Source organism: Pantherophis guttatus, chromosome 1 (genome assembly GCF_059756535.1).
Source record: "Pantherophis guttatus breed Tessera chromosome 1, ASM5975653v1, whole genome shotgun sequence".
Taxonomy (NCBI): domain Eukaryota; kingdom Metazoa; phylum Chordata; class Lepidosauria; order Squamata; family Colubridae; genus Pantherophis; species Pantherophis guttatus.
In genome coordinates this window covers 263,187,160-263,203,527 of record NC_142063.1, presented here as the reverse complement: position 1 = coordinate 263,203,527, position 16,368 = coordinate 263,187,160, and the positions used below count along the sequence as shown (strand labels likewise).

General features: G+C 37.3%; 1 protein-coding gene across 3 annotated transcripts in view; it reads right to left on the bottom strand.

Annotated features, from left to right (window-relative positions):
- The window catches only part of GRM1 (glutamate metabotropic receptor 1), a 210,265-nt gene that overhangs the window by 17,821 nt on the left and 176,076 nt on the right, over positions 1 to 16,368 (bottom strand). For all 3 annotated transcript variants that reach the window (XM_034418971.3, XM_034418969.3, XM_034418970.3), the window contains exons 7-8: positions 13,829 to 13,955; positions 9,649 to 10,579 (exon numbers count right to left, since the gene is read on the bottom strand). In XM_034418971.3, the coding sequence (XP_034274862.2) occupies positions 9,649 to 10,579; positions 13,829 to 13,955 (1,058 nt within the window). The remainder of the gene's footprint in view (positions 1 to 9,648; positions 10,580 to 13,828; positions 13,956 to 16,368) is intronic.

Sequence of the window (16,368 nt, the reverse complement as noted above, 5' to 3'; positions counted from 1 at the left end):
TAGCTTTTCCTGGTCAGGCACTGCCAGCTCGTTCAGAACACATCAACGTGTTTGTGTTTCTTGGCCCAATATGTGTTGCATTGCATTTAGACAGAATTGCATTTGCCATTTCGTTGTCCCTTCACCAATTTTGAAGGGATCCTTTTGAGTCATCAAAATCACTCCACTCCTCTCTCTGCTGAAAAACAAAACATCTTGTGTTCTCGCCAGCTTGACTTGCTAACTGTTCAACTGTAATTCCAGACCTTTTATGTTGGTTAGATAATGTCACGTTTTATATCTCCCGCTGTCAGAACTGTTCATTTATCCTTGTTCCTATCCTTTAGTAGCTCAAAACAGAGCATTGTCTCTGATTTTTGGCTTTTTGAAACCCTTCACATACAAGGACTATCCATCTATCTATGGGGTTGATGACATTCTCAAACAAAATGTTTACATTTGCAGAAGCCTTATTGATTCTTCTTTAGCAAGGTAAAGATAAAATCACCTTCAAGTCAAGGAAGATTTCCGGTGACTTCATGGACAGATTCAGATCCTCTCTAGGCATTATAATAGAAGAGATCTTCCATTTCCGTCTTCCTGATTTTTTTAAAAAAAATTCTCAGTCTAGCTTACATACATTGTCTTCCCTGGTGGTCTCCCATTGGACCATGATGATGGTGCTTTGTATGTAGCAAGCCAACTTAACAGTAACAGAGTTGGAAGGGACCTTGGAGGTCACCTAGTCCAACCCCCTGCTCACGCAGGGATTTGAACCACCGAACTGCTGACCTTTTTGATCGACAAGGTCAGTGTCTTAGCCGCTGAGCCACCTAGTTAGGCTTATTTTCTTTAAAACAGGACTATCAAATCTGGGCTCCAAACATCCAATGACCAAGAGCCAAGAGTTTACAGAAACTGTTGCTGACACTATGGTCATCTGGATTTTTGAAGCCCAACTCTGGAAATTAGAATATGTTTATAAAATTAAAAGATAAACTGGGGTAGCAGACTTACCAGGTACTAAGGAACATGACCAGATAGAACCCAGGTCTATCTAAGGGCTTCATGGAGAAATGGAGAAAGAGCAAAGAGAGGAAGAATAAGCATCTTCTGCTCACTTAGGTTCATCCAGATCTTGGATCGTCACCAAATTTCACAAATGGATGTCATGTATAACTAGTGACTTTTCTGACAACATATTCCTTACACAGATTATTGGAAGTAGGTGAGGTGATGGGGGTGGGGGGCTCCCTCAGACTGATAGGCACAGAGCGATGAGTTGCTTTGTGAGTGAGAAGAACAGTCTCTAAATTTGATAAACCAATAAAATAAAATAAATATCTGTCAGTGTGTCTTGCATAGGTTTCTGAGCCAAGGCAAACATTTGGGCAGTGCATTGTAATTAATTCTTGTTGAGTAAAATATGCAAGAGAGAGAACATTGAAAATCAAACATTCAAAATTTAGCATTCTTCTCCATTAAAATTTAATACAGCTCACCTAAATTTAAGATGAAGGGGAAATAATGTTAACAGAACAGAAAACATTGATGCAAATACAACATTAATCATTTAATTGGTATTCAGATTGCATGCATATATTTCTCTGTTAACAATGAAACGATCTTTGCAATGTTGGTAAGATTTAAGATAGTCTTGCTGGGATCGTGTGTCCCCCCTCCCCCCCCCACAATATGAACAAAGAAGAGAGTTGCTAATATATACAGTATATATGGGTGCTTTTGTTTCATTTGAAAACTTCAAGAAAATAGAAAATTATCCCCAGGAATTTTGAGGGCATTTGTGAATTGTTCTTGCTTTAGTGAAATATTCTCTTCAGGAGCATTTCCTTAGGTGTTTAATTATTTGATCACTTGTTATGCAGTCCACAGGACTTTTTGCTTTTGTTTCAGCGCAGAATGGAAAATTGAAGGATGTAGTTAATGGCAAACAGTTTATAATAAATAGAGACATAAAAGGGGAAGCATGATCCTTGTGCTAATTGCTGAGGTGGGCATTAAAGTGAGTAAGCAATCACTTTTCAGCATATACTGTACTATGTGATTTTCAAATCACTTAATAACAAGTTTGTAGATTTTCCAATCCTTCTAAATACAAATTTAGAAATTCTTTATGTGATGATTTTTTTTAACATAGTGAGAATCTTGGGACTTTTCAGTGAAGTTATTAAGCATAGTCACATATTGAAATAAGAATTTAAAAAGAAAAGTTTATAAAGCCTTACTTTATTGTTATTGTTTTTAAAAAAACACCAATGTGTATTTCCAAGGAAAATTCATTTCATAAATAGCATGAATGACTTTCCTTCTTCCTCTCCCTCAGCATCCTATATTCAGCCTGCTTTGTATTATTTCCCTATAAAAAGACTATATTTTCCTTTAATCTTTATTAACTCCTCAATGTTTGTAATATAATCAGAGACAATCATTAGGAAGTAAATCCAATCAATTTCAGTGGAATTTATTTTCAACTAAATTAATTAAGTTTACTCTCCAAATAGCCTTTTCATTTGGCCTCAAAAGACGTATTAATGAAAATAGGAAAAATGAATTGTTGTTTGAAGTAATTAATGGATATTGCCAGTCTGTAAAATAAGTTTAATGTTTCAGACTCATCCAATTTCAATCAGATTTTATGTTTTATTGTAATAAACTTATATCATTGTAAACATTTATAACCTCTTAATTTTTTATTTTTAAATCTCATGGCATTTTGAGAGAAGAGATAAAAGATAAATGGACAAATTAAAGTAAGGAACTCATATCCTTACAGATTATAAGGGGTTTGTGGACAATGTGCATTTTTTCCAAAGTGCATTTCTAGTTTGAAATAATACTTGTTAATCCTTTTTTATAAAAGGATGTGGAGGGACAGGCTTACTTATGAGTCCAAAATGATTTGAAAGAAGTGTTTTCTGACAAACCAAGCATGTATTTGCTATTTGTTAAGGGAATCTGATCATTTTCAAGTTTCCAACAGGTTAGGACAGTGATGAGTAACCTTTTTGCTGTTGCATGCCAAAAGCGGGGGCAGCGCAGGGGGGTTGCGCGCACCCACACCCTAATTCAATGCGCCTCCTACATGCACACGTGACCCCCCATGCTCCCCCTGCTTTTGGCATGTGATGGCCCGGTGGGCCTGGTAGGCCCGTTTTTTGCCCTCCCCAGGCTCCAGAGGCTTTCTTGGAACCTGGGGAGGGTGAAAATGGACTTCCCCACCCCCAGGAGGCCCTCCAGAGGCCAGAAACGCTGGTGGGCCCAGAATGCCTGAAAATCAGCTGGCCAGCATGTGCATGTGCACTGGAGCTGAGCTAGGGCAACACTAGCATGCCCACAGATATGGCTCCGTGTGCCATCTGTGGCACACGTGCATAGGTTTGCCATCACAGGGTTAGGAGTTGAAACAATTCTTAATACATCACAATTTTTTTTCAGACATGAAGCATACATAGACCTATTTCCTGTTCATTTTTTTTTTCATACTGACTGTAGTGGTGATGCGATCTTGGTGAAGCATATTGCTATCTGTGGGAACAGTTATTTGTATGTTTGTTTAGTTCTTTGACTTTTTGCAGGAGGGGTCTTTTTTTAATTATTGTACATCATTTGTTAGAAGACAATATAAAACTTAAAAGCCTGTAAGAACTATAAGTCTCGTGAATGGGAAGAAGGGGAGCTGAGAATCATAGATTCAGCAGAGTTTTGAACCATTGTCCAAAACACATTCTCCATAGTGTTGTATTGGGGATATTTTCTCCATAGCAAATCCCCTTGCCCCCGCCCCAGATCTGGATCGATTTCCAATCTGGCTACTTTTACTGACTTTTTCTCCTACATTAAATCTGGTCCCATTCTGTCTGTTCTTGGAAAGTTATTCTGCTGATAGATGGCTGGACAGAAAATATCTTAAATCCCTTTACATTGTTCCTTTCCAACATTCCATTGAATTGAAAAGAATAAAAAAGCTAGAAAGGAGAAATCGAACAAAAACATTTGAAAGTTCATTTTTACTGTTATTAAAGCCATCATCTCCTTCTGCCAAAGCCCAATGGAATGACTGTTGAGCAGAAGGAAAGGAAATTCCAATGGAGTTGGTTTCTTAGAAGAGCACCTCCAGAAGAATTTCTTCTTCTTGTTGTTCCTGAGTGATTATTTGAGCACTATTTATTTTTCAAAAGACGCAACAGCTGGACATGACAATAAATTAATATTAAGTATTGGATATCAACTGACAACAAGGTAGTTAAAGGATTTTCTCTCTCTCTAGGAACTAAGCTAGATAAACATAATTCAGAACTGGTTTACTGCAGGTAAAGTAAATCTTGTCTCTTTGTTACAGATGATGGTTGAGTTATATATGATGGTTGATCTCTGTGGTTATCTTCACAAATGCATCTATATCTCCAATAGAAGAGAATAGGTAGCTCAGAGTTAAACTATGGACACCTTGGTCCTGTCTGAATTTTGGTTGTTATGGGGGGAGGATTGTTATGGAGAAAATATCCCCAATACAACTGTACAGAAGAAGTGATTGGACAATGGGTTTCAGAACACTGCTGACTTCTAAATCATATTCTAAGCTCCCCTTCTTCCCATTCACGAGACTTATACCGTCGTTCATGAGTGTCAAACTCGCAGTGTCATGTTGCCGTCACGTGACATATTGGGACATTTTTCCTTTTGCGGAGCTGGGGTGGGTGTGGCCTGTGTGTGAATCACAGGCCGCCTGTTTGACACCCCTGCCATAGTTCTTATTTGCTTTAAGTTTTATATTGTCTCCCAACTCCAAATGACGGACAATAACTAAAAAACCCGCAAAAGCCTCCTCCTGCAAATATGTAGTGCTACTAGATAGTTAACTAGTTGGGTAATGAAACATCCTCAAGCAAACAATCAGAGAGCATCAAGGACTTCATATTTACAGCTATTTGGCTTGCCGAGACAGTACTTTAAAGTTAATGTTGTTTTCCTGGACACCCATCAGCATGTTAATGATTATGCAGCATAATAACATGTGCATTTCCACTGCAGCATCTTTTGCTTCTTTAAACAAGCTTGGGTTAAGGTTTAGGCTTGCAACTATTCTATATGGTCATGGCAGTGTTTTTATTTTTTTTCATACAATATTCATTCATTTATTCATCCATGTAGAGGGTATAATTTAATATTAGATTCTAAAGTCTGAGCAGAAAAAAAATCAAAGGCAAATTTAAAATATTAAAAATGTTTTAAGAAAAAGATTTTCTTAGAAACTTTCTAATGCTAGCTTTGAGATATTGGACTATTGTCAAATATTTAAAAAATGTGTTCTTATAATGCATAACTCATACAGAGATTATTTACACATTATGTACATACTGCAGATAAATATTTAGAAAAAAGATAAATATTTTTCCTCATGTAATACCTTTTGCTATTATTAAAAAAATGTTTGAAAAGGTTAGTAGAGACTCTTTTAAAATCCTGCTTTGGTGAAGAGTCAAGCAACAAATTATGCAATGAAAAGAAAAATAATCTAAGAGCAAACCCACCCTCCGTCCCATCTTCCCACCACCAGTCTTTGCAACTTGGAGATGTATTAGCCAAAAATTTCTTTCATCTCAGACAGAACAATGGATTTGTAATCTTACACATCTGGACTATATTAGGCTGGAGAATGCTGCTCTAGACGCTGTTATGAAAATGAAGTTGTGTTTCTTTCTCCTGGAAAATTTTAATGTATTCTGTCCTATTTTGACATTATTAAATTCAGAGAAAATCAGTAAGCAAGGCTGTGGGGAAGCTCCATTGCCATCTTGTGCTGTTAAATTTGCAGGCCAATGCAAAAGAATGAATAGGGCAGAGCAGAGAGGTCCCTTCCTTCCCTGCAGTGGTGGGTTGCTCCTGGTTCGGTCTGGTTCTATAGAACCGGTATTAAACTAGTGGGAGGCTCCACCCACCCACTACGATGTCATCATGGGTGATCTGCGCATGCGCGATCCCGCTGCTAACCGGTAGTAAAGGTAAGTGGAACCCACCCCTGCTTCACTGTGATAATAATGACTGCTTCTTTGATGGGGAACTTGGAGGCGGTATTGGCTTGGTCTCGGCCTTGCTCTTCTGGAAGTCTGACATGGACAGAAAGACATGGCTAGATTTAATAGGCATGAGTTTTGCTACTGATTGGGATACAGAAGAAAAACTTGGACTAATGGATTGGAATGGAGGGGCCAGAAGAGATTAGAGAGAGAGAGAAGTCAGGGCAGGTGGATGATTATAGAAGATAAAAGAGTAAACATCCAGCCTTCTCCCTTGTATAATGAAATATTCAGACAGAATCTGAAAGCCCAGAATAATATAAATTCCTGGACAATGCCCACAGTTTCACATTTACAAAGAGAAGTGTCAAAGTTGCATAAAGCTAATGTACTGGTAATATATATTTTACTACAAGGCAAGGCTACTCCTAAACTATTTTGCCCTTTCTTATAGGGCAATATATTTGAGCTAATCGAACAGGGCTGGATGTGTCATGTGCTGGCCACACCCATGCCTGGTTTAGCAAAGGGGAAAAAAGTCCTGATACGTCATGTGACACTACCGTGATGACGTGAATTTGACACCCCTGAAATAGAAGAACTCCAGGTTAAACTAGAGCTGGATACCAATTAGAATGCAGCTGTGTCTATGTTGCAACAGAATGACACAGTGGGCAGTTTGGCATTTCATACTGGGTGAATTCAGACAACACCTAAGCCAGAATTTTTAAATCACGTTTTACTTCCTAGAGTCCCTGGTTCCAAATAATGCTAAATTACACTGAGCCCCCAAATCCCAAACCATATTATGGCTTAACATTATATGTAAACTAGGTACTTTAATTCAGACAGAAGATCATCTGAACATTTACAAATGCAAACATTCATTTAATATAACTATTTTGAATTTCTGCTATGGATAAAGATTAGATTTTTTTTTCAGCTGAGAAGAGGTAGTATTTTGTTTTTTTACAATACTTGAGTCTGTAAAATTGCCTCATTCTTTCATATCTGGTTCCATTTTTGTTCTCTAGCAGCTCTTATAGTTAAATAGCCTATTTCTGGGTCATGTCCATGTTGTATTGAAAGGAAGGGATAAGGAATTATAACAAAATCTTTATTTTAAGGTATGTTTTTATAATAAAATCCTTTTTGAAGGCTCTCTTGACTAATTCTGTTAGCATCCCCTCGCCATGATAGTTCATTAATACATTCTGTCTGTTTCTGCAATAATCTGATTTTTTAAAAATAAATCTCTCCAAAATGTTTATTTTTATATGTATTTTCACACAAAGCCAACAGTTATAAATATTTTTTCCTCAAAGTTCAAAAGTTGCATGCAAATTCAAACAGTATTTTAATGCATTTTGAGAGATATTAGGTACCAAAAAAAAAAAAAAAATAAAAAATCCCAGAGGAATGGTTTTCAATTCTTCCAGTTCTTTCTCTACTTTCATTTTTTTTTCTGCACTAAATTTTCAGCTGAGCTTATGATGTTTCCTTCAAAGGGAAATGATCAGGAACTCATTGCTGATTATTAAATCAGCAAAGATTTTAAATATTGTATATAGATATAAAATTTCAATATTGTCCATTATCTATTCTCCTGTCTCTAATTCGGCAATATTTATTCTTTGGACATTTCAACTGTTCCTTTGTTTTTAAAAGTTAATAAATAAAAAAAGATAAAAATTATAAAATTATCAAAGTAATTATTTTAACATTTTATATTAGTTTTTGAAAAGAACAAAAATGGTTTTAAAACCCTGTCAGAAATATTATATTCCTCATAACAGATAGAACTGAATTTCCTGCTACGAAAGACAAAAAAACAATTAAGCATAACATTTATCTATTCCCTGTACATGTAATCTTCCCAAACTCAGGGTTCTAATGATTCTTCTGCACCACTATTGTAAAAGAAACTAAATAAATTTTAAAAGTTTATGTGGATTACTATTTCAGGGCACTTCTTTTTATCCTGCTAATCATTCAGAATTGGTAATTGCATATCTTGCATAATTGCGTAATTGTTATCCTGAGAAGATCTATGGCAATTACAACATTTCTAGAAGTTCCTGAATTGAGCCCTTCAAATTCTTAAGCTTCGGTAAATATCAAGCATCAACTAAATTTAATCCAAAATGATAATGAAAAATAGCTTAGCTTACCATTAGTTTCTATTTTAGGATGAACCACTTTTGTCTAATAATACCAATCTAGAAATAACACTGTGTAGAATCCTATGAAATTAGTCAAGTATGAATATTAAACTAAATTAGTTGGATGATGATAAAGATACTAATGATCTCAGATATCATCTCCATATTATATAGAAGTGTATGTGTAAACTTTGTTTTATAAGGTAAGAAATTCATCTAATTGCCCTACTTGTGCATATAATTATCATCCCACAACATTCCTCTCTTCTGTTTAAATAAAGGGAAAACCATAGAAAAGCCTCTATTAATTTCTTCTTTCAATGGAGACTGCATGAATAAAAAAAATTTCTGAGATTTTTCATCAGGCAGTGAAAAAATGATGGAATGAATGAATCACAAGTTTCTGCCGAATTCACATGAAGTTCAAGGAGATTTTTCTTTGAGAGTCTTGCACTATAATTCATAAACAATGTGAGGCCTATTATTTCTAGGGAAAAGTTCCAGTCAGCTGAAAACTGCCAAAATACAATATTTGTCAATCTGTTGGTTAAAGTGGTGTTCCGTGCACAACTTTCCAACAACTCTGGCAGATTTGCAGGGTAGTTTGCGTGAGCATAACTTTCGCCATGGGTATTTTTGTTAAGCAGAACAAGAGTCAGAAAAATATTGAATTTGAAATGGCTTTAAGAACCTTTCCAGGTGACTTACCTGTCATATATTGGAGTATGAAAAAAGCTTATTGAGACAAAAGGACTCTTAGAAGATTAAGACTGTTCAATTCAGTCTTAGTCAACAACTGAGCATAATAGAATCTCAATTCATTAGTAAGGCTCATAATGTAAGAAATGAAGTCAATTCAGGACAATTGTCTCTCAAGACTAAGCGACTAAGACAGCAATCCAGTATCTGTTGATTCAGAGAAGCAGGAGCAGGCTTAGAATTGAAAAACCTGAGAGAGCAAATTTTCTTTATGTACAGTATAACATTTATTTCTTGTCTGCAATAAAGAAACTAATCTTGTTGCATGATGCATGTGAGTTTTCTATTGAGTACGTCACACCGAATAAAGGCTGAGCATCTGGAGAGCTGAGATTTTCAGCTGTCTCTGTGAGAAGCCTAATATTTAAGGGTTAGTAAATTCATAATTGTGTGGCTTATTTGCACCGAATGAAACATTATTGTAGATGTAAAAACAACCTTTCCAAGATTTGTTGATAGTTCACTACGCTGTCCGATTATTTTATGTGAACATTGTTAGGGAGCAGAAAACAAAAAAGAAAGGAAATCAGGAAGGTTTATAAGACTGGAGATGATAAGAACATGTCAGAATATTAGACTGGTTGCAGTTTCAAAGTAACAAAGAGGAAGACCAGATCCCTATTTCAGATTTTGCCTTGCTTAGCTTCTTTAATGCAAATATTATTTTTAATGCATCTATAAGAGTATAGATGCATTGTCAAAGTACTTACTTTGGGTTTCCAGTGCCTGGCTTCTTTCTCCGGAATATGCTGAGGAAAGTGTTGGACCTACAAGGTGTCTTGCCATCCCCGACATGCATACGCACCACGTCTGAAGTGGTGAAGGCACTGCGGACATTCCTTTCAGGCTTTGCAATGATGATATACATCTTGGGAGTGAACATGCACCCCAAGGCAACTGTCACACTCAGGCTCACGGCAAAGCAAGTTGTAATGATCTTGTAGTTGCTCCCAAAGTATATAGGTACAAAGGCAAGCCAGATGATGCACGTTGTGTACATAGTGAACGCAATATACTTGGCTTCATTGAAATTGGCCGGCACGTTGCGAGTTTTGAAAGCATAGTAAGTGCAACTCATGATGAGAAGTCCATTGTAACCCACTGGGGCAACCACACCTAAGTTGCTGGTGTTGCAGATCAGAAAGACTTCCTTGATACTGGGATAGGAAAGGATGGGGAAAGGGGGCTCCATGATGATCAGTGTAATCACCAATGTCAGCTGTACACTGATCAAAATGGAGGCAATGACTACTTGGGCCCAAGCACTCATGAAGCGTGGTTTGCGGGTGCAAATTTTTTTCTTGCTCCCTGCCAGAATGCGTGCAATGCGGTTGGTTTTTGTTACAAGGGCAGAGTAGCACATGGCAGCCGAAAGACCCACCAGGAGACGCTGGAGGTAGCATGAAGTGACAGTGGGCTTAGCAATGAGGGTGAAAGGGCATATATAACCAAGGAAGATCCCCGCAAGTATTATGTAGCACAGCTCCCGGCTAGAGGATTTCACGACGGGGGTATCCCTGTACAGTGCAAAGATAAGGGTAACAAACATGGTGACGAGGATGCCCAGGCAAGAGAAGACCACAGCCACAATGGACTCTATGTCCCTCCACTGCAGATACTTTACAGGGATAGGTTTGCAGCCTACAGGATACAAAAAAGAAAAAGAGAAAGAAATGATTGGATAAACAGACAAATATTGCAAAATAAAGAGCTCCTTTGGGATCCTTAAAGAACAGTTGCATAATAGAAGTGATCCTGCATTCATATCAAAACAAGTGATTTTTGCACAAAAGGTAGTAAAAAAGCTTCATCTAATTATGTCATTCTACTGGTAGGACAAAATCTGGCAACAAAATAGATTATCCTTCCTCCTTCCAGCTCCCTGAGCATTTGCTAAATCTGCTCCACAAATTTTGGAAGAAATAGGAAACACAAGGGAAAGCCTGCTACAAAACAAGCACAAATTCTTTCGTGTATCTCTGTTGTAATCTCTTACTCCCCATAAAAAAGAATAGACTCTTCTTAATTTTTTCATGGCAATCGGACGAAGAGTTTAGTTTTCAAAAGCTATTCATTTCTAAACTTTATACTTACAACTTCATGGCCAACGAACATCCCCAGGACAGCATTCAGACCAAATAGATGTTAGTTACAGTTTCTATTTAGTAACACATAGACAGAAATTAATTTTCCTGCCAACATATTTATTTAGCTTCTGAGACATTTACAGTATATAAGACAATTAGAGAACAGAGGCATTTAATTTTTAAAGTGGTTGGACATTTTGATTATTACTAGACAACACTCCTGACTATTAAAAGCAATATTAAAAATGGATTTTTTAATATTTTAAATAAATATTGTGCATTTCAGTCCTTATTCTACATGACAGTATTATCTATACAATTATTTGTCTGCATATCTTATAATCTAGACATCCAAAATCCAACACTTCAGTTTCATTAACTGTCAAGATAATATTATTATTTTTTTCTTTGTTTGTTGGTTTAACCTAAATGACACCCTACATTCACTTTCTAGAGAAAATAGGAATAAAAGATCAACTAGTCTAAGGATACATGAGTGGGATATATCATCCTATTTATGCTGATTGCCCAGTTTAGGCATTAATTTATTTGGTCAACAGTCATGAGTTTGATAATGTAAGCCCGTGTATATAAAGTTTAAAATGAGTGCTTCATATATTATAAATGCCTGCTGAGCAGAAGAAAAAGCCAAATGAATTTCCAAGAAATATAGGAGCTGGATGGTTTAAGCAGTTATTGTCACCTACAGTTTTACTCCCTCAGAATGTTCCAATAATTTCAATGCTTCTCTGCATCTGTAATGATACATGTGGTGAAAACTAACTGTGAATTTTAAACTCTTAAAAATACACGGAAACTTCAGGTTTTGGAGTGCAGCAATTGTACAACATCAATCTTATTTATGATCTGACTATCAAAAACAAATGCTTGATGTTCTTTGTTTAAAGCAAATTATTAATTCAAATTATTTGTAGTTTCCAGGATGGTATAAATAACAGTAGTATGCTCACATACCAGATTCCTGGTAAGGGTATTGCTAAAAACATTCCTGGGTTCAGGGGTGGGTTGCTGGGAGTTCGCAGGGGTTTGGGAGAACTTCTAGCTAAGATTCAATGCAGTTTGGAGAACCCCCAAATCCCACTCCTGGCTGGCCCTGCCTTGCCCCTCCCAGAAGTCCTCAAATGACCTGTTTTAGACGCAGGTAAGTGCAGGGCACATGCGGAAGCTTGGGGAGGGTGAAAAATGGGCCTACCAGAAGTTCAGGAAGGGCCTCCAGAGGGCCTCCAGAGCCTGGGGAGGTTGTTTTCACCCTCCCAGAGGCTCGAGGAAAGTCTCCAGAGCCCAGGGCAAAAATGCCCCCACTACCATGGTGCAGGAGGCCAACTAGGCCACACCCACTATGGCCACACCCACCCAGCAACCGGGTAGAGAACCCCTTGCTAAAATTTTTGAAGCCCACCCCTGCCTGGGTTCCTATCTTTTCTCCAGGAACATAGTAGCAGGAATAGCAATTCTTGTTCATATTTTTTTTTCCTACAAGAATCTTGTGCCTATACCTTGTATCTTGTATCTGGCTGATTGGGTGGAGAGATAGCGGCTGACCCAAACTATCCTGTGAAGTTTCATGGCTGAGGGAACCTATGCCTATCCTGTAGCAGCCTATCAACCACTATGACCTATTGCTTCCTGAACCATAGAGTAAGTGGGACTGAGCAGCAGGTAGGAAGAACATGCAGATCTCTTCTGTGTCGTTCTTGGGGTGGGATGAGGGAGAAGAAGGGAATAGCAACTGGAAGCAAAGTAGAACAAATGCAAAACTCTCCGGTCACAATCCACATTGAATTATTACAATACGTTCCACACGATGCTTTCTTTGAAAATTTTGAATTGAACTTAAACGCAAAAGTTTATATTCCTATTACTCTACAACAATGGCATTGATTGCCAATTTACTTTTTAATGTTAGATATGATTCACAAAACTAATTGTATTGCAGTTTTCCATTTTTATAAATAGCGAGAAGATGGTGGTTCAACTGGGACTAGAGGACAAGGCAGACTAGGAAAGTCCAAACAGAGGTTTGGCCTACTTTCCTCTGAGATTCTTATAAGAGTTCTGCCATTTGACCAAGGACCTAAGGTAGATATCATGAATTGCCTTTAAATAGCAGAACAGAGTCAAAAACATACAACAAGAGGAATATGTACACCCTTTCTCCTCTTAGGATCACAGTTGCCCAGAGATGCCTGAAGTGTACCCTGTTTCCCCCAAAATAAGACATCCCCTGATAATAAGCCCAATTGGGCTTTTGAGCGCATGGCAATAAGGCCAAGCGTTTATTTCAGGGTTCAAAAATATATACGACAGGGTCTTATTTTTGGGGAAACACTTCTGTATATCCCCCATACAGAAGTGTACGTATACAGTTAGCTCTCATTTAGCGATCACTGCTGCGACTAATAATGTAGTTGTTAAATGAAGCAGTTGCTAAGTGAAACTGTTATGATTTTACTTCAGCTTTCTTTTGCTTTACAGACCTATGAATATCATAAACATGAAGGACTGATGGCTAAATTAGTTTTCATCACTGTCATAACTGTGAATGGCCGCTAAATGATGCAGTTGCTAAATGAAAACTATCTGTATGGACATTGATTTTTTTTTTGTATGTGTAATCAGATACTGTTGTGGCTGTCCAAGTAGTGTACTTTTGCTGCCTATTCATTATACATCTTGCTTTGGAATTGAATTTAAGAAGGAAAATGGAAGATAAATAAGTAAAATAAACATTATTATTTTGTGGGTAGTGACAGACTGTTATTGTAAAATGTTTTGCTCATACCTGTCAGCTCCTCATTTGGCCACCATCCCAACTCACAGGCTTTGCATGTGAACTCATCTTGCACAAATTCATTCTCCTTGCAAGCTGTACAAATCCAACAGCAGCTCACTTCTCCCTTCCTTATAACCTACAATAAAATTAGATATTTGTTGTTAGATGAAAACCTTTTAGTATGGTTTCTGAATACGGTATCCCTTTAGCAATATAGTGCATGACATTACGAATACAGTCTCATAAAGTAATAACAGTAGGCAAATTTTAAAACTTGTATTGATAACTCAACTTATCTGGATCAAAATAAATCTTCTGCAAATAAAAACCAAGTGCTTGAGCCTTTGAAAGTTCTGTAGCTCCATAACAGACTGAAGGCTTTCGATCTAATTGTCCCAGGCCTTGTTACCTAGGATTCACCAGAAAAAGGAGTCAAAGTAAAAATGCCAGAGAGGACCCCATCCTAAAACTCCTGACAGCCAAGTTGGTCTGTAACACTCATCTATAATAAAGGTAAAATAAAGATTTGTGTGTCTGAATCCAAGGAGTGGTAATCATCTCCATTTCTTAGCTGAGAGAAATGTGTTGTCTGAAGACCCTTCTGTGGGTCAGTGGCCAGAATGACTATATACCAAGGCAGACAGAATGCTGTTTGCTTCCCACTGAAATGGTACCTATTTATCTACTTGCATTTGCATGCTTTCAAACTGCTAGGTTGGCAGGAGCTGGTGCAAGTAACGGGACCTCACCCCATCGTGCGACCCTTGGGTCTCAAACCTCAACTATCAGCTTTTCAGCTGACAAGCTCAGTGTCTTTAACCACTGAGCCATCAAGCCTCCTACCATCTATAATGATTGCACCCATGTATTATATAGTCAGAAGCAAGCAATATTTTAATTTAACATGATATGCAAATCCAGTCCATGTAAAGACTGAGCTGCAGAGACTAATTGTCTATTGCAAAATAGGGCCATTTTGTAGGTCAAATGCAGTTGAAAAGTAAAAGAAGTAACCCAAAAAGTCTATGTTGATTGAAATATTAATGCACACTACTTGGGTATTAGGTAGTTTCTAAAAATATGAAAAAGATTTTGCACTTGAATCCTCATTAGAGTTCATTTTTGGAGCAAAGAAACTCTAGTTGAGACCTGTTCAACATCTTTATCTAAACCAAGGTCAGTATCTTCAATTTTAGCCATTTTACTTGTCCCCTCCTTTCAAATAAAAGAATAATTCAAGAAGAGACAATAAGATTTTGATTGAGGGACACAGGTCAGGTGGGTTTATTTAGGTCTCTATTGAAAACATTAAAATTACCCTTTTTCTTTGAAATTTAATAGTGCAGGTCCTTTGTTTTTCTCATAGGACTAAAAAGAAAAGAGCAAATAAAGTATTACTAATAGATATTTCACTAATAGATATTCCCCTTCTGTAATACTGCCGTTTTTTATCAGCATCCTCCACCACGTAAAATGGAACCATTGTTCTGACAAGCTAACTTTCTGTACATTGTTTGGTTCTCATGTTTTTTTTATGCTTCATGCCAAACGAGCATGGCGGGTAGCGAATTGTTTTTAGCAAGATACAAATGGAGTCAGCAGGTAGAGGTTTTGTTCGAACAGAGATTTTGTTTGCAGCTCAAAGCTGCCTATGATGTGGGAACAGAGGAAAGGCAGTATGTGGTGTATGTTTTAGTTTCTATGTAGTGGAATTGGAGTTATATAACATAATTAGCTAGCATGTTGTTTAGTAAATGTTATATTATAAAATATGATATAGCAATAGCACTTAGACTTATATACCACTTCATAATGCTTTACAGCCCTCTCTAAACAGTTTACAGAGTCAGCATATTGCCCTCAACTATCTGGGTCCAACGATCATTTTACTGACCTCAGAAGGATGGAAGCCTGAATCAACCTTGAGCTGGACAGAATCAAACTCCTGGCAGTGAACAGAGTGAACCTGCAATACGGCATTCTAACCACTGCACCACCTGTGATGGCAGATATGGTCTGTTCATTCAGAAAAAAAAAACCTATGGAAAGTCTTTTTAATAAAGCAGAAGGCTCTGGTATATTTTATGGAGATTCTCAGTCATCCAGGTTATGGTTGTCCCAAAGGTGCTTTTTCAAGAGGTAACTGGACTTTCTGGTTTTTCTTTGAAGACATTTCACTTCAAAAAAATGATGGAAATGACCAGCTGTCTGAAAGAGTATAAATCCTTCCATTCCCCACCATCCAGTCAGAGCTGAAGAAGCGTCTTGGATGAGAAGCGAAATGTTTTCAAAGAAAAAGCAGAAAATTGCCTCTTGAAAAAAGCACCTTTGCGACTCTGACTATATTCCTTTATTCAAAAACAGAGAGACAACCACTTGTTAGAAAACAAAAGAGATAATGTTCGTGAAACAAATAGGATTTCAGTAGTGGGATGTGATAGGAGGCATAGTGAAACTGGACTGCAGTTTTATATATTTCAAGGAGAACATCTCATATGCACCAAAGACAAATCCCTTGTGTGTCCAATCACACTTGGCCAATAAAGTAT